The 24,583-nt window shown below is 53.0% G+C and overlaps 1 protein-coding gene across 3 annotated transcripts in view; it reads left to right on the top strand.

The window, feature by feature from the left end:
* NOX4 (NADPH oxidase 4) overlaps positions 1-24,583 on the top strand; it is a 35,797-nt gene that overhangs the window by 5,507 nt on the left and 5,707 nt on the right. For 2 of the 3 annotated variants that reach the window (XM_061574616.1, XM_061574615.1), the window contains exons 4-16: positions 146-230; positions 1,529-1,626; positions 2,845-2,872; positions 3,251-3,323; positions 4,253-4,333; positions 5,705-5,909; positions 6,241-6,405; positions 7,571-7,633; positions 17,471-17,531; positions 17,650-17,737; positions 18,824-18,943; positions 20,150-20,258; positions 24,012-24,080. In XM_061574616.1, coding sequence (XP_061430600.1) covers positions 146-230; positions 1,529-1,626; positions 2,845-2,872; positions 3,251-3,323; positions 4,253-4,333; positions 5,705-5,909; positions 6,241-6,405; positions 7,571-7,633; positions 17,471-17,531; positions 17,650-17,737; positions 18,824-18,943; positions 20,150-20,258; positions 24,012-24,080 — 1,245 coding nt within the window. The remainder of the gene's footprint in view (positions 1-145; positions 231-1,528; positions 1,627-2,844; positions 2,873-3,250; positions 3,324-4,252; positions 4,334-5,704; positions 5,910-6,240; positions 6,406-7,570; positions 7,634-17,470; positions 17,532-17,649; positions 17,738-18,823; positions 18,944-20,149; positions 20,259-24,011; positions 24,081-24,583) is intronic. The other variant, XR_009756913.1, reaches the window with a different exon arrangement.

Raw genomic sequence — 24,583 nt, 5'->3', positions numbered from 1 at the left:
TGTACGTGTGTGCGTACGTGTGTACGTACGTGTTTGTGTACGTGTTTGTGTACGTGTTTGTGTACATGTTTGTGTACGTACACACGGTGAACTTCTATCGCACCATACGTAGCCAACCTGCTGACCGTGTGCCTCGCCTGGGCAGGTGACGAGTCGTGGAACCCGGAGGCTTCTGGATCGGAACAAATCATTCCACGTCGCGTGTGGGATCGCCATCGCCCTGTTCACAGGTGACGTACCGCCACCCTTTCAAAAACCATCGCACCATCCCCGTGTGTGTGTAAGTGTGTGTGCACGTGTGTGTGTGAGTGTGTGAGTGTGTGTGTGAGTGTGCGTATGTGAGTGTGTGTGTGTATGTGTGTGTATGTGAGTGCGTGTGTATGTGAGTGTGTGTATGTGTGTATGTGAGTGTGTGTGTATGTGAGTGTATGTGTGTGTATGCGAGTGTGTGTATGTGTGTATGTGAGTGTGTGTGCGCGTGTGTATGTGAGTGTGTGTGTGTATGTGAGTGTGTGTGTGTGGGGAGCGGTGGTGTAGCGGTTAGCGCGCTGCGCTATGAACCTGGCGACCCGGGTTCGATTCCCGCTCACGGCCAACACCAGTGACGATTATCTGAACCGGTCCTGGGCCTCCCCTAGGTCGACTCAGTCTTAAATGGGTACCTGGTGCGGTGTGTAAACATCGCCACTAGGGAGACAAAGGCGGTCGGGCGTGGTGCTGGCCACCCACCCCCTCGTGTACCGTTCCGGCCTTCATAGGTGCTCGCTAACAGCACTTGCCCCTACAGTCTGTTCAGGCTATACGGGGGATCTTTGTCTTTGTATGTGAGTGTGTGTATGTGTGTATGTGAGTGTGTGTGTATGTGAGTGTGTGTGTATGTGAGTGTGTGTATGTGTGTGTATGTGAGTGTGTGTGTGCGTGTGTGTGGAGGCCGTTTGGTTTTTTTCACTGCTCAAGCCAGGCTATGCCAATGACATAGTAACTTCTTGACAGTTTCAAAAATGATGGAAAATAAAAATCGGGTTTGACCCTTTCTGGAAATACAACTGGAGTTGTGTTAAGATGTTCCAACATCCAATAGACACCTTTTGCAAGGCATCAAGTCTGCTCTGATAATAGATCTGCATTGCCCTTGGAACTGATTGGCCCACGCCAATGAATATATAATTATCAGAGCATGCTTGTTTGCATTTTTGCCACAAGTAACGTGTGATTAATGCAGACTTGATGCCTTGCAAAAAGGTTTATATTTGCTAATTGAACATCCTAACACCACCTGTGTTATTGCTAGAAAGGTTAAAACATATTAGAATTTTTCAACGATAATTTACACTTGTAAAGTGGTGAATTTCATCCGTAGACACCCGATGCACCACCGCCGTGCATGGAGAGTGAGGGAGGTGCTGTCAGACCAACACGTGCCCCCTCCCCCCCGACTCCGTCTCAGCCCCTCCCACAAACTTCTGGAGGCCGTGGCCATGTGACCTCACGCCCCCGACTCTCCCCCCCCTCTCGCTCCTCCCTGCAGGCTTGCACTGCGCAGCACACATGGTCAATGCCTGGAACTTCTCCGCCCATCACTCATTGCAGTTTCCCGAAATCAATGTCGTGCGATATCGAAACGAGGTGAGCAGTTTGGAGGGGGAGAATATTTAGGAGTGAAATCAAGATCGCATTGGATTGTGAATTCGAATTGACTCTCGCGCTCACAAATCTATTCTCGATGCTTCGTGCAAATGATGCGAAGAGTCCGATTGCATTCCCGGCCACGGCTGTGACGTGGGTGGCGAGCGAGATCCGAATCGGCTCCTGCCCTCCCCACGCACACGCGCCGGGTACGAGTACGACGCTGCGGGCAGTCCAGCGACATCCATAGTTGTACTCTACCTTGATACCCCTCCCCTTCACCAACCCGCACTGCCATCGTAGCGAAGTGATGTCCGTTGTAATCCTGTAATCCTGCGTGCGTTCAGAACCCGAATTGGGTATAACGCGATTCACGTACGAGGGAACGCATTTTTTGAAGAGCGCGGTTGTGAATTGGTTATGGCGCGGCCCTTTTGCCGGTATCCAAAATGATTAAGAATAAGAATATGGTTTACCCTTAACAGCTATTTTTTTGCCAAAAATGGTAAAACCTATTCTTGTTTTTTCATCAATTTGGTTATAATGCGATTGAGCGGACGGAACTACGTCGTGCAAACAGGAATGAGCAGTCGTACGGCTGCCTCGGCCTAGCGTCACAACAAGGCGTTGGGATGCTGCTGGATGTGTCTAGATGCTACCTAGCGTCACAACAAGGCGTTGGGATGCTACTGGATGTGTCTAGATGCTACCTAGCATCACAACAAGGCGTTGGGATGCTGCTGGATGATTCTAGATGCTACCTAGCGTCACAACAAGGCGTTGGGATGCTGCTGGATGTGTCTAGATGCTGCCTAGCGTCACACAACAAGGCATTGGGATGTTGCTGGATGATTCTAGATGCTACCCAGGCGACTCAGTCTTTGTTCGGCCTGCGTACGCATCTCACGCGCTATCGCGGACTGTGCTCTACCCCTACATTACATATTGTATTTATTGTAACGCGATAGTTCCATAACGCCGTGTTCTTCAGGAACACGAACGACTACAGCGTTGCAGGGGAACAGACGCCGCATTTGGTCAAACAAAGCTGCATTGCATGCGGGGGGGAGGCGTTGTTATTCTGCGTCGCAAAACGTCGGAGAGAGCCGCTGCAGCAGCAGCAGCAGCGCGAATCAGCGCACGGTGATTCACTCTGCTCGGCGTTTTGTGAGTGGCAGTGAATACAGCTCAATTGACACAATATGCATCTATTTTCAGGATCCAAGGAAAATCCTTTTCACAACGGGTATGTTTTTGGATTCACATTTAAAACAAATGCAAAACGAACGTTTGTGCACGCGTGTGTTTATGTTAATGGTGAGCGGCGGCGCGTTGGTTAGCGGAGTGTGCTTCGAACCCGGCGACACAAGTCCCATTCACGCTCACAACCAACATCAGTGAATTGACCTCTGTGAAATAGAGCTTTGTAGTTCTTCGGATTCCTCCAGTATAAATACATATTCTGATTCTGAAATATCAGCACCGGGGAGACAAAGGTGGGCAGGCGTGGTGCTGGCCACACACCCGCTCGTGTGCCGTGCCGGCCTTCATAGGTGCGACTCGCTGACTTGCCCCAACAGTCTGTTAAGGCTACACGGGGGATGTTTGTCTTTGTGTCACTCAGTCCCAGGTGTTACGGGGATCCTCATGGTCGTCATCCTCTTCCTGATCGGAACTTCATCCACTCGACAGATCAGGTGGTGGACTCACTCCTGCCGCTGAAAGTCACTCAGACCGCTACACCTCAGATCCTAACGCTGAGATCCCAACACTGAGATCTTTACACTGAGATCCTCACACTGAGATCCTCACACTGAGATCCTCACACTGAGATCCTCACATTGAGACCATTACACTGAGATCCTCACACTGAGACCATTACACTGAGATTCTATTACTAGGGATCTAACACTGAGACCATTACACTGAGACCATTACACTGACGCTGGTGCCGAGAGCCTCACCTCCATTGACCACTGCTGCACAAACAGCCGGGCGCGCCACTTCTAGGGGGGATGTTTGCCGATGGGCCAAGAACAATAATCGCCGGGCGCCAGCCCAGGAACGGAACGCGCACGAGGGGACGTGATGCCCAAGCAGGAGACGGAGCGACGACGATGAGATCAACTCGCGAGGAGAGAACGCCCCGCGTGGATTGTTACATTCTATGAACTATTGTATTTTGGTTTACCAGGCAAGGCCCACTGCGTGATATAGCTCTGCATGGCTTGGTGAGGAGGCCTTCATCCAGAATCAGAATATTTATTTACCCTGTAGGAATCCGATGAGATATGAAGCTCTTTTACACAGATGTCCAGTCGGGGCATGGGGTAAGGAAGTCACAACAACAAACAGTACAAACACACGATAGGAGAGTACAAGAAAGGTTAACAAATCACCCAAACACCACACAATACACACTCAACCATCCCCATCCTACCAGACAAAGCCCACTGAGGTGTTCACGTATTGTTCAAAAGCGACCTGGCCACAAATGGTAGCTCAGTGGATCGACCATTGCTGGTGACGACGACGACGACGACAACGACGACGATACTGACGATGACTCCACATGCTGTGAAAGCTTGTAACCACCTGACGGCTTGCTGTCCCCTTTGACTTGCAGAGTGACTTCCTACAACGTCTTCTGGTACACCCACAGCCTCTACCTCGTCTTCTTCCTGCTGTTGCTGCTGCACGCGACCGGGTGAACCGACACGGAACACCGTCCTTGACGTCACAGAGGATAGGGCAGGCAATTTGGAGGTTGTGAGTAGAACGTATGGGCAGGAAAGTACTGAACTAAGCTCGCCGAACTTTAATGTTTTATATCACCATGTAAGGCCTCTCTACGCCACTACACAGCTCTATGGTTCTAGAAGCGACCTGGCTATCACAATTGAGAGCTCGACCAAGTGGCTTACGTCCACGTGGAAATGTACAGCGGCCAAATCCTCGAAACGCGTGGTGGGAAAAACCCGCGGGACCCGGAGAAAACATCCACGCGACCACGGGGAGAGACACACATGATCGGGATGGGTGGGACGTGGGTGCATGGTGGAGGAGGAGGAGGGCAGGAGTGGCACCCACAGAGCTCAACGACCAAGGGGCAGTTGTAGGTGGTGGGCAGTTGTAGGCAGTCGCCCTCCAGCAACAACGGAGGGCAGAGGAGCGACGCTCAAAACAACGAGCGGAGCACAGGGGTGGCTAAAACACAGCAAGTTGGCACAGTAGGGAGCACAAGTAGTGCCTCGGTCAGTCATCTCAGTCGACCCGTGACCTCCTGCCGGCAGGTGTTCGACACTTCACGTGGCCTTACAGTGCACACAGCTCTGGCACAAGCGCCGTGGTGATGTCACCGTCACTTAGTGGCGAATGGCGGTTGTTGTTGTTGATGAGACTGTGAGAGTGACCCCTGGAGATCAGGAGCCGGCTTGTAACAGCCAAGGCGTCTGGCAGGAGGAGAGGAGGCGACTGTGAAGGTGCGGTGGCATCATTGTGACGTTGGTCCCGATCAAAATGTTGCCAAATTTGAATATTTAGCGACCAATATTCTTCATAATAAAGGTTTTACGGGTTAGATCGCGTAAGTATAAGTGTGTTGTAAACCCGCCACCACCCGACATAGCCAATTAGTAACGTTTGTCACGTATTTTGTCCGGCTAAATCACCCGATAATGCTGTATGTAATTACCAGGGAAACGTCATTCAAATTGTGAATGTCGTGGATTTACTCTCCACCACACCAGTGGGCTGAAGTAGTAACTAAGTGGCATGTTTTTAGTTACATAACAAACCTTACTAGCTGGCTGTGTCGGATGGTAGTGGGTTTCACGACACATTTATATTTACGCCGATCTAACCCAGAAAACCTTCATCACGAATACAATTTTAAAATGTGCTTTACAATTACTCAATTAGTGATGACACATTGCAACCATGGTCCCCTACCACAGAGACCTGGCAGGACCCTGCTGAGAGCGAGGCTTGAGACTACGCGAGGCTTCCCGGGCACACAGGCGCAGCAACAGTAATGATTATAACAAATGAATGAATGCATCTCCCTTGTCTATTACAGTGGAGTTCTCAAAGTGCAAACAAACCTCCTGGAACATCCGCCGGGATGCGATACCCACGGGCGGCCCGGCAACGCCACATCGCTTCCCGGCGTCGGCATTCCTGAGCCCCTTCCCGAGGGATTTGCCGAGCCGGAGCCAGGGATGGCGAAGAAATCCGGGGTGGAATGCCGTGAGCTGCCCAGATTTCAGTCGCAAATTCCCGAGGTGGGTGTGGGAAGGTTTCCCCCCGCTCTGTGCGTGCATCTTGGTGCTTTAACCGCGGTCTGCAGCTGTTCCCGCGCTAATAATATCTGTGAATGCCAAAATCGCGTCGGGCGGTGGAGGGTTCACGACAAGAACGTTCGAATTAAACCACCCACCACCACGTGGCCCAGCCCGGACACCAACAACGGACTCAATCGTAGTAGCAGCGGCCGCTATGGAAACCTACATTGCAGGTTGACCCCTCCACCTGTCTCCCGCTTGCCTCTCCCTCCATCTCCACTGCCTGTGCTGCGTCAATCTCCCGGCCGATCGGCGGTGGCGGTGTCGGCAGGCCTGGCTGTGGGTGTCGGGCCCCTTGTGCCTCTACTGCGCCGAGCGAGTCTACCGCTTCATCCGCAGCAGCCGGGCGGTCACCGTCACCTCGGCCGCCCAGCACCCGGGCAACGTCCTGGAGATCCGCATGCTCAGGCCGGGCTTCACCGCCCGGCCGGGCCAGGTAAGCAGACGAACCCCCGTGTCGCCAATCCGGGGCTCTTAATCGTAATTAAAATAATTAATGGTTCGCATTTACACGGCGTCATTCGTGCAAACGGCACTGCGGCAATTTTGAGCCATCACAACGCCTCAAACTACAGCGTGCGTCAAAAGAATGTTAACACTTATATGGGACTATCGTTTTTCATGGAAAAAGAATGGATACTACACCGTAACATGATAACAAATGCATGTTAATAGCTTCAAAAATCAAAGAGTCTCCACTTGTTCGCCATCATTGTCAACGCGCGCCTGGAATCTTCTCCAGGTGGTCTCCAGAGCCTGGAGGCACGTTTATTGTGGTGTTGTTGCAAATTCTCGTGAGAGTTAACATTCCTTTGAAGCATCAGAAAAAAAGTTCCGACAAGATTCAAATTTCCGACATCAGAACTTCAGGATGTAGAGCTGCGATTCCCATCGGAGAGGAACGCCCCCAAGGAAAACTTCTCATCGGCAAGAACACGCCAAAAATTTACGAGAAGCCTACCAGGGTTGAGCCGTAGTCATGTAAACACCGGCGATGGTCGGCAGAAGCCACAGCCTGGAGGATTCCTCGGCTCAAGCACTAGCGGGCGGAGAGCCTGACAGCAGTCGGACTTGTGACACCGTGTGAACCTTCGCAATAGAACCAACCGGTGAACAACAAACAAACGCAGACTTCGTACCCAGATGCAGCGAGGTTGGCTCACCGCCGCCTCCACGCTCATTTGAGCGAGACGCAAAACAATGAAGGTGATGATAATCATAATTCGCGTCGTTATGGAGAATACACGCGACAAGATAACTTGGCAGACAAAGATGCCTCGTCCCATCCGCGGTTGCCACTGCTACGTGAGGGATGAGCCATTCTCTGCTCTTATTTATGGCTTCCGTTTCCGGCCATGGCCAAACCATCAGTGTCCTTGACCTCCCCACGGATGATGCAGCCTTTAACGAGTGCTGCTGCCCGATGTCCACGTCAGACAAAGGCAGAGCCGGGCGTGGCGCTGGCCCCACCGCCGGCGCCTCCCGTGCCGGCCTTAATAGGTGCTCGCTAACAAACAGCAAATGCTCCGTAAGGCTAAACGGAGGAACCTTTGTCTTTGTGCGTGCGCACGTGTGCGTGTGTGTGTGCGCGCGTGAGTTAGTACGTGCTGCTACATTGCCCAAGTGTCTCAACGTTTGAGTCTCATCCATTTACCCTCACAGAGGTAAGAGAGCCACTCGCACGGCACGCCCAAACAACAACAACAATCACCAGCGAAGCGTCACGCTACTCACAGCTGCAAATGTCGTGGGTTTACTCTGAAACACACAACCGGTTTGTGCTAAACTAGTCACTAACTGGACTCGTTTTGTTAACGTGACAAGCCTTACTGATCGGCTGTGTCGGCTGGCGGTGGCGGGGTTATCGACCAGATTTAAATATTCACGCGATCTAACCCAAAGAAACTCCTAAACTTTACTGTGGTGGGTGGACTTTAGAAACTTTATTTTTAAAACTGCCGTGCCGGGAAATGGAATCGAGCCGACGACCTCCTGTTGATGAGTCGAGTGTACTGATCACCACCGCTGCTGTGATAGTTCCCTCTCAGCCATCATTGGTATCACCGTCATCATCATTATTATTACTACTACTACGAGCCTTTTGCCTGTCAAACGACGGGCGTATTGCAGTAAATCTGAAACTTGCAAGCGAAAAGCAGAGTGCCACGTAATATATTCATTGCATCAATTTGTGTGCAGTTTGTAAGGCCGCGGTGACATAGACCTATTACATTTTAAGGTTATAATCCCTTGTTCATCACGACGTCCTTTTTACTTCGATGTCTCAACAACAGCGTTACGGAGACCGCGTGACGTGAGGGTTCTGCCTTCATAGTGAGGGTTGTGAGTTGACGCTGAGCAGCGGGGAGGAGGCGCCTCGCCCCCTACCCCCATGTCGAGTGACGTCACCCACTCATGATTATTAATGAGGGGGGGTGTCCATTTGGAGGACGTCACCTGCTCATGATTATTAATGAGGGGGGCTGGTCGACGTGGAGTGACGTCACGCGCGTTACACACTGACATTGTTGGGTAAATATTGTCGTCAATCACGACTCGATATTTGTTGCTGTTGCGAGGTTTACAAATGGTCCATGGTGGTCTTGGACTCCAGCCGCCAAGAGCGCAACGACCTATTTTACTGAAATAGCTACGGATGGTTTTTAACCTCGCATACAAAGAATATGTGAGGCTATAACTCTATATATCATTTTAGTTGCCCCGGTGTGAATTGGGTTTAGAAGAAGATCGTCTCACAGCGACACTGCGTGCGAGTTTGACAAAACGCCCGGAGTGCAGGAACAAACACCAACCAGTGTGCGCCGACTGTAGTTGACGATATACGTCTTCGGGAACTGTTATTTTTCACTTGTAAATGTTTTAATTTTTTTGACATTTATGTTTAATTGTTGGAAAAACACTTTTTATTACTTGTTTATCTGTTTGAATCGCCCCCCCCCCCCCACCACCTTGTGGCCGACTGGGCCCTGATGCGTCGCATAACCCTGCGGGCACCCCCCCCCCCTTGCGTCCCTGCTCACCGCTATGCCGCACGAGCCACGGTGGAACGACACCGCGAGTTGCCGGGCGCTCGCCTGCCAGCCAGTGTGTCAGTCAGTCTATCAGCCAGTCTGTCTGTCTGTCTATTAGTCAGTCTGTCTATCAGCCAGTCTGTCAGGCTATCTGTCTGTCTATCTGTCAGTCTGTCTGTCTGTCTATCAGTCAGTCTGTCTATCAGCCAGCCAGTCTGTCTGTCTATCAGTCAGTCTGTCTGTCTATCAGTCAGTCTGTCTATCAGTCAGTCTGTCTATCAGTCAATCTGTCTCTCGGCCAGTCTGTCTATCAGCCTGTCTGTCTGTCTATCAGTCAGTCTATCTATCACCCACTCTGTCTGTCAGTCTGTCTGTCTGTCTATCAGTCAGTCTGTCTATCAGCCAGTCTGTCTGTCTATCTGTCAGTCTGTCTATCAGTCTGTCTATCAGTCAGTCTGTCTGTTTATCAGTCAGTCTGTCTGTCTATCAGTCAGTCTGTCTGTCTATCAGCCAGTCTGTCAGTCAGTCTATCAGCCAGTCTGTCTGCCTGTCTATCAGTCAGTCTGTCTATCAGCCAGTCTGTCTGTCTATCTGTCAGTCTGTCTGTCTGTCTATCAGTCAGTCTGTCTATCAGCCAGTCTGTCTGTCTATCAGTCAGTCTGTCTGTCTATCAGCCAGTCTGTCTATCAGTCAATCTGTCTCTCGGCCAGTCTATCAGCCTGTCTGTCTATAAACCTGTTGTCTGTCTGTCAGCCAGTCAGTCTGTCTATCAGGCTGTTTGTAACAAGAGTTTTGACCCTTTCTGTAAATAAGACAGCTGCCAAGATGTCCAAACACCAAACAGAAACCTTCTGCAAGTAATTGTGTCTGCATTAACCACGCGTTCTTGTGGTGAACATGCAAACAAAAACATTCCCTGGCATTGTGCGGTGCATTCTCTTTGAAACTGGTTGGTCTACACCAGAGACAGCCTTCTTTAGGGCCAAGTCTCAATCAGTGTTAGACCAGAGCACGTCAAAAGGCGGACAGCGCAAAGACATCTTAACATCTCAACACAACAATTTTTATTGCCAGAAAGGGTCAAACCTATTCTTATACTTTGATCCTGGCAAGAAAGGTCCCACGTTGTCAGCCTGTCCGTCTGCACGCCTTGCGCGTCACGTCACCACAGAGCAGAGGTCGCAAACGGGTTTTGATTCCTTACCCGTACCCGTACCCGGCCACACCAGGTACCCGTACCCGGCCGCACCAGGGTCGCAAACGGGTACCCGTACCCGTACCCGGCCGGGTACGGGTAGCCGGGTATCGGGTAGGGTACGGGTATCGGGTACCTGGTTGCGACCTCTGCCACAGAGCGAGCGGGTTGCGTCACCACAGAGCGAGCGCGCCGCGTTGGTGTTCGGGCCGAAGAAGGCGAGACTTGCGCCGTTCCAGAGGGAATGTTGGCTCAGTGTCCCGGACCGATCTCCAGAACCCCCGCGCGAGAAACCAGAACCTCGCTCGGAGCCCCGCGCTGGCCGCCAGCCGCCTCCAAGACGCTCGCCAGCCTGGAATGAGCTCATACGACGTCGAGAAATATTATTACTGCGCTTGTTTATATTTCTCCAGGGCAACCTCACTGAGGTCGCCACGGTGGCTAGGAGATGTTAACTGCCTCGCCTGCTATGCAGGAGGTCGTGGGTTCGATCCCAACGCTGATGCCTGCTGTATATTTGGAGTTGGCATGTCTCTCTTTCTCTCATCATCATCACGGTGGCTATGAGATGTTAACTACCTCGCCTGCTATGCAGGAGATCGTGGGTTCGATCCCAACCCTGACACCTGCTGCTGTATATTTGGAGTTTACGTGTTCTCCCCGTGGTCATGTGGATTTTTCTCCGGGTTCTCCGGTTTTTCCCTCCACATTTAGAATCAACGGCAGGCGTTTAGAGCGTTTGGCCGCGATATATTTCCATGCGATAAGCCACTTCGTTGAGCAATTATTTGCGATATCCAGGTTGCTTAGAAAAAAAGCTACATAGCTCAGTGGGCCTTACCTGGAACAAGAAAAATAGTTTAGTTTTAACTTTCTTTCCATTCGTAAAATCATTTTTCAGGAGGCAGTTTTTTGCAGTAGAGGGCGATGTTGCTGCATGTGATCCCTATTGGGCAAATTGCAGGTGATATCTGAGCATTGGATGTTTGGCCAATACCAGTTACCGTGCTAATTCGCTTCGCTTTCATCGTTAGCTTCTTTCGTATGGATTCATAATGGCGGATTAAAAATGTAAGTTTAGATGTTCTTGTCCACTCAGCAAAGCAGATTTCGTCCATTCCTGGATCTTCGACGCACCGTTTGTGTATCGGGTGGCCACAATCGGCCGCATGGCCCCACCGGTCTCTGATCCGATCGACAGTCGGCTCCCTGTAGGGGAGAGAGAGAGAGAGCACAAACTCCACACAGGGAGAGGCGCCCGAGTCGGGAGTTGAACCCCGGCACCTTCTCGCTGCGTCGCCGCGAGCGTCACCGCTGCGCTGCTCTGCCACCCTGGGGCTCGGTACAAACATCGGCTGACATCTCAATCGGCTCTCAGTCCAGACGACGCGGCCTGCCGTCTCCCCGTGCAAACGAGCGACGAGGTGGGGATCATCTCCGACGGCCGCACCGGAGACAGCGGTGGACATTCCACATTCCCGTGGCAGGGGTTGGTGGTGTGGCGGGTGGGGGGGCAGTTTATGTACCGCTGCTCGATTGATCGACCCAAAGGGACGATGACGTCGACGACGCTCAGTCGCTTGTAAAGTGCCGTGGGCAAGCGTCAGGCCGGGGCGGTGCCCGTGTCAGGGGCAGCAGTGCGGCCTGGACCAAGCACGCACAGCGGCCGCCCTGGTCTCGAGCAGGGGCACAACGGCCTATTGCCAACGGGGGACACGACTGTGGGCCCACGTCCATTCTCCTTGACTCACTTTTACCGGATTTGCTACGGATGTTTTTTTTGTTAACCCTTATACAACAATATGTTGGATATAACTATATATATTAAGTTTAGTTGCACCGTGTGCTGGGTTTAGAAGAAGACAGGCTCACAGTAACAGTACTAATAACACGTTTAATGGTGCAATGCTCACGATTAAGCTTCAAATCAGGATTAAGTTATCGTGCGTCTTGCTTTCTTGCCAGCCCCACCGCTCTAGGATTTCCTCAAAGGGGGTGGATCGCGCGAATTTGTGCCGCTCTCATTGATACGATAGCCAGATGCCTAAATGGGGTTTGGTCCATCCATGGAGGTTATTTTTAACGAATCCACATTTTTTCGAAATAATTTTTCTGAACATGTTCGTACTATTTGTTGATTCGGGACCCCCCTTGTGGCCGACTGGGCCCCGACTGGACATCTGTGAAAGAGACCTTCATAACTCATCGGATTCCTCCGCCATAAATAAATATTCTGATTCCGATTCGATGTGTTGCATAACGCCGCCACATACCCCACCAAAGTTGCGGCTCTGCGTTCATGCCGTCGGTGTGCAATGTGATGCCAGCGTATCCTCATCGTCGGCAGCCATGTTCACTCCACTGCTGCATGAGAGCCCAGCCACCGCCACCTCTCACGGCACTGGCTCGCCAGCTGATGTCACCGCTCCGTCTCCTGGGCGGGCGTGAACCCCGCGGTCGCGTTCCATTCCGTTATTTTTATCTCATTCGAGCCGTGACATGTCCAGCCCCCTAGAGCCTTACAAGAGGGAACTGCCCCTCCACTTGAGGCCCTGCCGCCCAGCAGTGGCATGAGGAGGCAGTTGCAGGGCTGCCCCTGCATCTCTGTGAAGGCAGCAGCAGCAGGCGCACAGGAAATCCCCTCTCCCAGCCTCGCCACCCCCCACCCACCCCCCCCACAACAATCCACCCACTTAACAACCCCCCCACTCAGGGGGTTATGTTTGAGGGTTAAGTGCTTCCAGATGTCTCTCAACGCATGGCCGCTCTTCACAGCTGTCTGCGGCAGGAAGGTGAACCGCAGAGACGGAGCGGCGCGCTCGCGGCGTGCTCGCTCGCTCGCGTCTTCACGCCGAGCTCAACACGCCGGGGCTTTCTCCAGGTGGCGGCGCTTTCGCGTGTCCCTGCCGCACCACTTGAAGCTTATTCTGGGACGCTCAACCCGGGGACACGGCGTGCAGCTGGCGGCAGCCGCCCTCCCCTCCCACTTTCGTTAAACATAGCCACGCCAACCCGACCGCTAGCACCGCCCCCACACAGATGTTGACTACCTCGCCTGGTATACAGGAGGTTGTGGGTTCCATCCCGACCCTGACGCCTGCTGTATATTTGGAGTTTGCGTGTCTCTCTCATCATCATCACGGTGGCTAGTAGATGTTAACTACCTCGCCCGGTATACAGGAGGTCGTGGGTTCGATCCCGACCCTGATGCCCGTTGTATATTTGGAGTTTGCGTGTCTCTCATCATCATCACGGTGGCTAGGAGATGTTAACTACCTCGCCTCGTGTACAGGAGGTTGTCGGTTTGATCCCGACCCTGATGCCCGTTGTATATTTGGAGTTTGCGTGTCTCTCTCCCCACGTGGTCGCGTGGACTTTTCTCCGGGTCCTCCGGTTTTTCCCTCCACATTTCGAACCAACATCACGCGTTTAGAGTATTGGGCTGCTACACGTTTCCGCACGATGAGCCACTTTGTTGAGTTAACATTTGTAGCCAGGTCGCTTCTGAAAATATTTGCATAGCTCACTGGGCATTACCTGGCAAAATACAACATTGTTTCGTAGTTTGAGTGAGTGGCCTTCCCTCTTAACAATGGATGCTCGGTCGCCAGATAGCCCCAACGACTCCGCAGGTAGCTCCGCCCACTACCCAGGTAGCTCCGCCCACTGCTCAGGTAGCTCCGCCCACTACCCAGGTAGCTCCGCCCACTGCCCAGGTAGCTCCGCCCACTGCTCAGGTAGCTCCGCCCACTACCCGGGTAGCTCCGCCCACTACTCAGGTAGCTCCGCCCACTGCTCAGGTAGCTCCGCCCACTACCCAGGTAGCTCCGCCCACTACCCAGGTAGCTCCGCCCACTGCTCAGGTAGCTCCGCCCACTACCCAGGTAGCTCCGCCCACTGCTCAGGTAGCTCCGCCCACTGCTCAGGTCGCCCTGCCGTTCATCTTCAAGGTTTTTTGGGTGAGATCGTGTAAATATATAAATGTGTCGTTAAGCCCGCCACCACCCGACACAGCCAACTAGTAAGGTTTGTCACGTAAACAGAACGTGGCCAATTCGTCACTAGTACAGCACACCGGTGTGTTGGAGAGCCAAGGCACAACATTTACAATCTGAGTACGACGTTTCGCCAGTAATTACAACCAGCTTCATCAGGCGACGGCCAGATTTGTGGAGAAGTCCACCTGCTTCGTTCCTTAAATGGAGTGGTAGATGTGATGACGTCACTTGTGTGCTCTTCCTGCGCGAAGTGGGGGGGGGGGGGGTTAATGAATGTGTATTAATGACTATGGCTATCCATTGCCGTGTGTGTTATTTACATGGTGATCAACGCACATTATGCATGCACATGTTGCTTCCAAGCAGCACTAAGTCTGTAGCTATCCGAATGGTTACAATTATTTTTACTTCTCTAAATTTCGATAGATTCTCTAATTAGTCTTGGCCAGTAGTCACTAGTTTTGCACGCAACTTAAACATTATCCAAATCAATTGAGTGCCCTTGTTGGCACGCGTGTTCTACTACAGCTGTCTGTCTCTGTCTCTACACAGTGACACACAAACAGACTTGTCTCTGATGGAGTCTCTACACAGAGACACACAGACAGAGTTGTCTCTGATGGAGTCTCTACACAGAGACACACGGACAGACTTGTCTCTGATGGAGTCTCTACACAGTCACAGACAGAGTTGTCTCTGATGGAGTCTCTACACAGTCACAGACAGAGTTGTCTCTGATGGGGGTCTCTACACAGTGACACACAGACTGGTTACTGAGAGTATTATACCAACATACCAAGTGTGTGTTTTAGCAACATGAGCTTGAAATGAAAATAGCTTTATTGCACTGGTTTGCTCATTCTGACTTCCTAAACTGCCACGATTTTTATTAGTTTTAAATCATACAAAAAAATAATCAAAATCATATCCACCACTGTCATCCGAAAACCGAGATAGTGTGGAGGATTTCCAGAATGGACCCTAGAGGGGTCTGTAACCCAGCACAAACATCCAAGAAAAACAAACATCCATCAAGAACACATTCACGTCTCGTGTCTGGCTCCAGCGCAGCAGCGATCGCGGTCTCAGCTCTGCCCCTGACCTCCTAAATGTGGCGCAGCGGTGGCTATGCGACGTTAACTCCCTCGCCTGGTATACAGGAGGGTTGGGTTCTACCCAAGTCACCTTGTGTGGGTGCGGTGGGGTTCAGCTATGGGAGGAGACCAGAGGACCCAAATAAAAACCCGTGCAGAACAGGCGAAGAACGCGCACAGGACGGCACCTTTCCGTGAGGCGCAGGATGTTACCGCTGTGCCAGCCTACCGCCCGGAACGTCAGACATCGTGCCACCAACACGACAAAGCGGCGCCACCCAAAGACGCTTGCTCGCCAGCCGCCCGGCAGCACGACTGTGGCCCTGAAGGGGCGCCACGACGGCTAGGAGATGTTAACTCCACAATGGCGAGGAGATGTTAACGCCACGATGGCGAGGAGATGTTAACTACACGATGGCTAGGAGATGTTAACGCCACGATGGCGAGGAGATGTTAACTCCACAATGGCTAGGAGATGTTAACTACACGATGGCGAGGAGATGTTAACGCCACGATGGCGAGGAGATGTTAACTACACGATGGCTAGGAGATGTTAACGCCACGATGGCGAGGAGATGTTAACTCCACAATGGCGAGGAGATGTTAACTACACGATGGCTAGGAGATGGTAACTACACGATGGCTAGGAGATGTTAACTCCACAATGGCTAGGAGATGGTAACTACACGATGGCTAGGAGATGTTAACTCCACGATGGCTAGGAGATGGTAACTCCACAATGGCTAGGAGATGTTAACTCCACGATGGCGAGGAGATGTTAACTCCACGATGGCTAGGAGATGTTAACACCACGATGGTTGTGGATTTGCTCTCCAACACACCGGTGTGCTGAACTAGTAACGAATTGGCACGTTGTGTTTACGTGACAAACCTTACTAATTGGCTGTGTCGGGTGGTGGCGGGTTTAACGACACATTTATATTGTTACGCGATCTCACCCGCCTGTAGTATGGATGGTGTATCCCGTCGGCATGCTAGCGGCTTCTCAGACGATGTTTGTGGCACCGGTAGTGGTGTAGCGGTTAGCACACTGCGCTACGAACCCGGCGACCCGAGTTTGATTCCCGCTCACGGCCAACACCGCTGACGCCTACTGGGGAGACAAAGGCGGTCGAGCGTGGTGCTGGCCAACCACCCTCTCGTGTGCCGTGTCGGCCTTCATAGATGCTGCTACTCGCTAACAGCACTTGCCCCAACAGCCTGTTAAGGCTACACGGGGGTTAAAGAAAGCTGTCTCTGGTGTGGAGCAATCAGTCTCAAAGACAATACATTATACTACCAAAGCATGTTTTGTGTTTGCATGTTCACCACAAGTAACGTGTGGTGTTAATGCAGACAGGATTCCTTGCAAATGGTTTCTGTTTGGTGTTTTAACATCTAAACACAACTCCTGTTTTATTGCCAGGAAGGGTAAAACCGTTTGTTATTCTTAATCATTTTGGATACCGGCAAAAGGGCCGTGCCATGACCAATTCACAACCGCCTTCTTCAAAAAATGCGTTCCCTCGTACGTGAATCGCGTTATACCCAATTCGCGTTCTGAACACACGCAGGATTACAGGAGAACGGACAGCAATTCACTACCATGGCCAGTGCGGGTTGGTGATTGGTCAAGGGGAGGGTAAAAACCTTCTTCTTTGTCTGTTGGTGGCTTACGATGAGCGTGGCCGCCTGTCACCTGTGGAGGCGGCAGCAGCAGCGGCGGCGGCGAGGGTTGGTGGTTCACGCAAATGTCTGCGGAGCTGCCTGTCCCCGTGGGGGCGTCGCGTGCGGAGGCGCCATGCCCCTGGCTCTCCGGGAGAAGGCGGTGGCTCCTCACGGCAACGTGCCGACCAACGCGATCCGTTGATTCTTCCGCGCGGGATACAGCGTTGCGCCCTCGCGGGCTTAGCGGGTAGCGCCGCCGCGCTCTCGAAGCCGGCGACGCGAGTTGGACTCCCACCCATGGCGAAATAACAGCGGCTGGGTACACGCCGAGGTCGGCTCAGCCCGAAATGAGTCCCCGGTGCGGTGGGTAAACATCGGCGTTTGGGGAGACGAGGGCTATGGCCACAACAGCCACCTCGTGTGCCTTGCAAGCATTCGTGGGTGCTCGATAACGGCACTTGCCCAGGTATTCTGTCAGAGGCTACATGGGGGATCTTCGTCTTTGTCTTTGCAGTGCCCGCCAGACTCGAAAGGGAACTTTGCTATTCATTTGCGAGTGCTTGGCGACTGGACAGGCAAGTGTGACCACGCTGCGAATTCATCAACATTTCGCCGAGATTATTTGTACGTTTCTTTTAATAACATGTGTGTACGAGAGTTTACATTTCTCTATTACTTTGTACTCTAATCCAGCTTCTCTCCGAGATCAGCTGATCACAAACCAGAACCCAAATATGGAGTATCTACGCACAAGCCCCACTCCTCCTCGTCAGCACCCAAAGTAAGTGGTGTGTTGCCGTCCGGATGACGCTTACGACGGATTCCCGCTCCGGCGAGCATTGAGGCATCGGGGTGCTCATTTCCGCGTGCAGCGGGCGGAGATTCCGCATTCATGTGGCGGGGGGGGGCGAGTATATCCAAGGGTCAACCGCGTTGACCTGCCTGGTGGACAATGGGCGACGCCCACAAGGGCGATTACAAACTCGCGGCCGTCGGATGGCCGAGCCGCTCGCTCGACCGCCGAGCCACCGCTCGCGATGCGATGACTTCGTAGCGACGCTGTTCGCTTGTCTGTGAACCTGTCTGCCCATCAACATCCCGCGCTCGCATCGCCACGTGCGCCTCGCGCGGCATCAAGCCACGAGGCAGAGACGTCCCCCGCCGTGGACGGCACCGCCATGTGCAGGGGAGCGGCCCTCCACAAGGTGACATCACGGATCTTAGCCGTGGTGGTGGTGGTGCTGCTGCTGACGATGACATTAACGATGACCATGCTACTGCTCACGGCGATGCTGTTGCTGATAATGAATCTGCTCATGCTCATAACGGCGCTGCTGCTGCTGACGATGACGATGATGCCGACTATTGAATCGGGTAAAAACAGCATCACAAGGTCGCCCGCTATTGGCAAACGATACCCGTGTATGTATGTGTGTGTGTTTAACACAACAACAACGGAGGGCACAGGAGCGACGCTCACAACAACGAGCAGAGCGCCGGGTGGCTAAAGCACAGCAAGTTGGCACAGTAGGGGGCACAGGTGGTGCATCACCCACTCGTCTCAGTCAGTCGACCCGTGGCACCTGCTGGGTCTGCCCCGTGACCTCCTGCCAGCGGGCGTTCGACACTTTCACGTGGCCTCAACGTGCACCTAGCCTGGCACAAGCGCCGTGGTGACGTCACAACCACTTAGTGGCGAATGGCGGTGGTTGTTGTTGACACAACGGCTTCATGTAATCCACGTGCTGCACGAGTGGAGCCAGCACTGACCATGCTCTCGTGGTGACGCCGCTGCCACCGCTGCTGCTGATGTCAATGACGGTGACGACTAATGCTGACGACGGCGATGATGATGATGTCACCCAAGGCTGTACATAGACGGGCCGTTTGGGAGCCCAGCGGAGGAGGTGTTCAACTACCGCGTGAGCCTGTGCGTCGCCGGGGGGATCGGGGTGACGCCATTCGCCGCCGTGCTCAACGCGCTGCTGTGAGTGGCACCCAAAAACACGCCCGGTACACAGGAGGTCGTGGGTTCCATCCTGACCCTGACGCCTGCTGCTGTATATTTAGAGTTTGCGTGTCTCTCTCTCTCATCATCATCATGGTGGCTAGGAGATGTTAACTACCTCGCCTGGTATACAGGAGGTCGTGGGTTCCATCCTGACCCTGACGCCTGCTGCTGTATATTTAGAGTTTGCGTGTCTCTCTCTCTCATCATCATCATGGTGGCTAGGAGATGTTAACTACCTCGCCTGGTCTACAGGAGGTCGTGGGGTCCATCCCCACCCTGTGACGCCTGCTGCTGTATATCTGGAGTCTGCGTGTCTCTCTCTCTCATCATCACGGTAGCTAGGAGATGTTAACTACCTCGCCTGGTATACAGGAGGTCGTGGCTTCTATCCTGACCCTGACGCCTGCTGCTGTATATTTGTACGTATTGGCGGTACGACACCGGTGGTGTGTACTGCGTAGTATAAAAGGAACATTGACGTAATAATTTGGCGCCCCTTAAGGGGCACAGTCGTGCTGCCGGGCGGCTGGCTAGCAAGCGTCTTTGCCGCTTTGCCGTGTTTGTGGCACGATGTCTGACGTTCGGTGCAGCAGGCTGGCGCAGCGGTAACACCCTGCGTCCCTGGGTCCCGTTCCCGGCTCGGGTGCCGTCCTGCGTGGAGTTGGCGCGTTCTTCCCCTGTTCTGCACGGGGGGGGTTTCTCTGGGTTCCTTCCACAGCTAAAAACCACCCCCACCCATACAAGGGAACCGGTATTGGCCAAAATGTCCCAATAAGCTGCAACAGTTCCCTGCAAATCACTCAATTTGATCACTCAGAGCAGCAGCAGCAACAGCAACATCTCCCCCCCCCCACATCCTGAGAACACTTGGCAGGAGGCTCCAGATGAAAATCAGAGACTCGGTCAGACTTTCCCGCACAAAACGAGCAGAATAATCACGATGATGATGATGCCATTAAAAACAAGCGGCTGTCGCAGCATCGCTGGTCGCGTCGCCTCCTCCCCTCCCCCCTCGATCACTTCCTGCAAATCTGAAGAGCTTCATAGCTCATCAGATTTCCTCCTGCAGTCTAAATTAAATTATTTTCATTCTGACCTCCCCTCGCCCCCCCCCTTCCCCCGCCCCCACCCCTCCCCCACCCCCTCCCCCCCTCCCCCGTGAGGCGGCGTCGGTTGGTGCAGGCAGCAGTGGGGCGGCGTGCGTCTGCGGCGCCTCTACCTCGTCTGGGTGTGCAAGGAGGCGCGCGACTTCGGCTGGCTGGCGGCCGTGCTCACGGCGCTGCACGGCAAGGTGGGTGGGTGGGGGGGGGCGGTGGGCACTCGCTCGCTCATTCGCTCGCTCGCTCGTTCGCTCGCTCGTTCGCTCGTTCGTTCGCTCGCTCATTCGCTCGTTCGCTCGCTCGTTCGCTCGCTCATTCGCTTGTTCGTTCGCTCGCTCATTCGCTCGTTCGCTCGCTCATTTGCTCGTTTGTTTGTTCGTTCGCTCGCTCATTCGCTCGTTCACTCGCTCGTTCGCTCGCTCATTCACTCGTTTGTTTGTTCATTCGCTCGCTCATTCGCTCGTTCGCTCGCTCATTTGCTCGCTCGTTCGCTCGCTCATTCGCTCGTTCGCTCGCTCGTTCGCTCGCTCATTCGCTTGTTCGTTCGCTCACTCATTCGCTCGTTCGCTCGCTCATTCGCTCGTTTGTTTGTTCGTTCGCTCGCTCATTCGCTCGTTCACTCGCTCGTTCGCTCGCTCATTCACTCGTTTGTTTGTTCATTCGCTCGCTCATTCGCTCGTTCGCTCGCTCATTTGCTCGCTCGTTCGCTCGCTCATTCGCTCGTTCGCTCGCTCGTTCGCTCGCTCATTTGCTCGTTCGCTCGCTCAATCGTTTGCTTGTTCGTTCGCATGCTCATTAGATATTTTGCTCGTTTGCTCGTTCGCTCGTTCCCTCACTCGTTCAACTCGCTCATTCGTTCGCTCATTCATTTTCCCGTTCACTCGTTCGTTCGCTTGCCTGTTCGTTCGTTCGCTCGTTCGTTTGCGCGGACCACCGCGGTGGGGGTCGGGTGGGAAGGAATGGGGTGGGTGCGAAATCGCGATCCCACCCCGGGTCTGTTGTTCACGCGACTGAACACGCCAACGTCCGCGTCGTACTAAGCCCTCCTCCACCCGACGACGTGGCCCAACTAAAGTTGCCGCCTTAACACGCACGTAGGAGGCTTTTGCGACAAATATTATTCATAATTGGCCTTTTTTTTCGGTTAGATCGCGTAAATATAAATGTGTCGTTAACCCGCCAAGAGCCGTCCATAAATGACGTCACGCGATTGTTGGACGATTTCTGACCCCCCCCCTCCCCCCTCGTCACACGGCGTCATAAAAAGTCAGACCCCCCCCTAAATATGACGTCGCAAAGCTCTGCCCCCCCCCCCAAAACCATATTTCCATTTTGAAAATAAAACATGCTTCAAATCATTTTAAACTTAAACTAATGTCATTGTAGTGTGTATTTAATGTGGCGCTGCACTCCGATGTTGTAGGAGAAAACATTTATTGAAAAGGAGGCGTTGGAAAGCTGAAATTTTGCATAAAATTCACTTGAAAATATTCAACGTCTAACTAAAACTGCAGATGTTCAGAATATTAACAGTAATTATAACTATTAAAAAATACTTGAAATTTTGTAGTAGAACGAAGCAAACTGGAGAGTACAGTTATAACAATCACATATTCATTCCACAGAATGAAAAGCCCCGGTAGAATCATTAGAAACAAAATGTTTAATAACAATCATAAAAAAAATTTTTACAAAATGTATGTTTCTCAGTTCTCCCATTGAGAAGCAAAATGCTCCTTTATGGAATAAATAAAAGGTGACCTTAGTAAATTTAAATAATGAAATAGTTAATAATGAAATCCAAATTTGTGTTATTATAACAATTCTATTCAATTAATATTTATTTAAAATTGCGCATTTTGATGTGACATCACATTTCTCCAACCCCCCCCCCTCCCCCCCTCGTCACACATCGTCACAAATGTCTGACCCCCCTCCCCCCTCTCGGTGCGTGACGTCATTTATGGACGGCCCCCACCCACCCGACATGGGGCGATTTGGCCAATTCTGCTGGATGTGCTGATTTGTCAGGAAACGATGTTTCATGTAAAGTGAAAAAAATGAAACGGTCAGTTATCATCGCATCGCCATCAACCCACACGCCTTACCCCGCATTCTTGTACAGGGGAGTTGAGCTGTGAGGTCCATACGGCGCACAGCCGTTTCAATACGGGCAAAAAAAAGTCAATTTCTTTGTGTTTCTCCCTTGTGATGGGACTTTGTTGGGTGAACGTTGAGATTAATTAGGGGCACGGGGTGACCAATACGGTCTGAATTGGTCTGTAACAAGCGGGCCACTGAGAAGGGGTTGACAGGCATTGACATCGCGACACACCACGTCGCTTGTTTGTTTAATCTGAAGGGCCGCACGCGAAGCGTTAATGACGGAGCTGTTGAGGATTTCTTTGTAAAAAAAAAGGAATTTTACGTCTCTGAGTCGTGAGGCTCTCGCGCCCTCTGGCGGCCTGGCGAGGCTACAGCTGCCGTCGAGACCGCCAGCGCTCAGCACTGGACATCTGTCCCGTGACCTCGTGTCTGTAGCAGCAGCAGCAGCGAGCCTTCCACACCGCACGTGATGGCCTTAAAGTGCACCTAGCCTGGCACAAGCGCTGTGGTAACTCAGTGGTGAACAGTGGCTGCTGTGTGCCATGGAGCGGAGTGCCGTGGGATGGTGATGGGGTGGGATGGTGGTGGGGTGGGATGGTGGTGGGGTGGGATGGTGGTGGGTGGGATGGTGATGGGGTGGGATGGTGGTGGGTGGGATGGTGATGGGTGGGATGGTGGTGGGGTGGGATGGTGGTGGGGTGGGATGGTGATGGGTGGGATGGTGGTGGGGTGGGATGGTGATGGGTGGGATGGTGGTGGGGTGGGATGGTGGTGGGGTGGGATTGTGATGGGGTGGGATGGTGGTGGGGTGGGATGGTGGTGGGGTGGGATGGTGATGGGGTGGGATGGTGATGGGTGGGATGGTGGTGGGGTGGGATGGTGGTGGGGTGGAATTGTGATGGGGTGGGATTGTGATGGGGTGGGATGGTGATGTGGCGGGATGGTGGTGGGGTGGGATTGTGGTGGGGTGGGATTGTGATGGGTGGGATGGTGATGGGGTGGGATTGTGATGGGTGGGATTGTGGTGGGGTGGGATTGTGATGGGGTGGGATTGTGGTGGGGTGGGATTGTGATGGGGTGGGATGGTGGTGGGGTGGGATTGTGATGGCGCTATAACGGACGCGCTCCGCCTTATAACGGAGCGCGTCCCGCGTCATAACGGTGTTGTAGCAAAAGCGCGTTATCGCGTGAACACCACGCGCTCATCGAGGACAAACCGTACGTTGAATTGCAGTATACAGACGCGTGTTAACCCAGACAGCTGCCCGTCTGCCACCGTAGTGAAAGTGAAACTCTATCGTCGTGCCACGTGTGTGTGCGTGTGCGTGCGTGTGTGCGTGTGTGCGTGTGTGTGTGCGTGTGCTATACGGGGGATCGTTGTCGTTGTGCGTGTGTGCGTGTGCGTGTGTGCGTGTGTGCGTGTGCGTGTGTGCGTGTGCGGCTCTCCGCCCTCCTGCCTCCCCCACGAGCGGTGGCGACCGCTATCCGTGCCTCTTCTCCCCTTTACAGCCCTGCGGAGGCCAGCGGTGGAAATTCCACATTTTTTACGGGCAGGGGCCATAATTCTACCCCCATAGGGACAACCCGCTGTTGCCTTACCCCCCCCCCCCCGCAAAGTGGTACTCGTTGTGATCGACCCTGGAGGGATGATGATGATGATGTATGGGCTGAGTGTTTCGTTACGAGCCAGTGTTTTTTTTTTGGCAAGAGCCGAGCCGGGCCGGGCCCTGACGTGTAAGGCCTGTGAAGCGTGGGCAAGGCCAGTGAATGTGCACGGTGGCCACGTGCAAGGTGCCCGCTTGACCGACGCTGCTTCGCCGCGGTGGTTTGTGCCGCAGCTCTGGCGGGAGAACCGGCCGGACTTCTTCAGCGTGAGGCTTTTCACCACGAGGTCCGGCGCGCTTGAGGTGAGTCCCATTTCCCGTCCGTGGCTTCTCACGTTCGTTCATTGCAGGTGGCGGCGACGACCTACAGTGCCGTCTGTGAGTGCTGTGCTCGCAGTAGCAGCACGGGGGTCAGCACGAGCAGACTGCGGAGCGGGTCTCACAGTGCCCACACCAACAGCGGGCGACAGCAGCTGTCTGCAGGCACGGGCCCTGTCCCAGACACAGCTGGGCAGGGGCACAGCGACATATTTTAGAATCAGAATATTCACCTATACTGGAGGAATCCGATGAGCTATAAAGCTCTTTTTTCACAGATGTCACCGGGGTGGCGATGCAAGATCCGACTGTGGGCTCCCTCCCTCCTTTCTCCCGGCTCACTTTTAACTGAAATAGCTCAGGATGGTTTTTAACCCCGTTTACAAACACTATGTAGGCGACAGATTTATACAGGGTGCTTAAAAAAATGTTAACACTTATATGGGACTACCGTTTTTAATCGAAAAAGAACGGATAACACCCTGTAA

The sequence above is a fragment of the Lethenteron reissneri genome, chromosome 56, assembly GCF_015708825.2.
Source record: "Lethenteron reissneri isolate LAM-NWPU_2019-01 chromosome 56, ASM1570882v1, whole genome shotgun sequence".
Classification (NCBI taxonomy): domain Eukaryota; kingdom Metazoa; phylum Chordata; class Hyperoartia; order Petromyzontiformes; family Petromyzontidae; genus Lethenteron; species Lethenteron reissneri.
The sequence above is the reverse complement of the archived record's forward strand: the minus strand, read 5'-3'. Positions and strand labels throughout refer to the sequence as shown.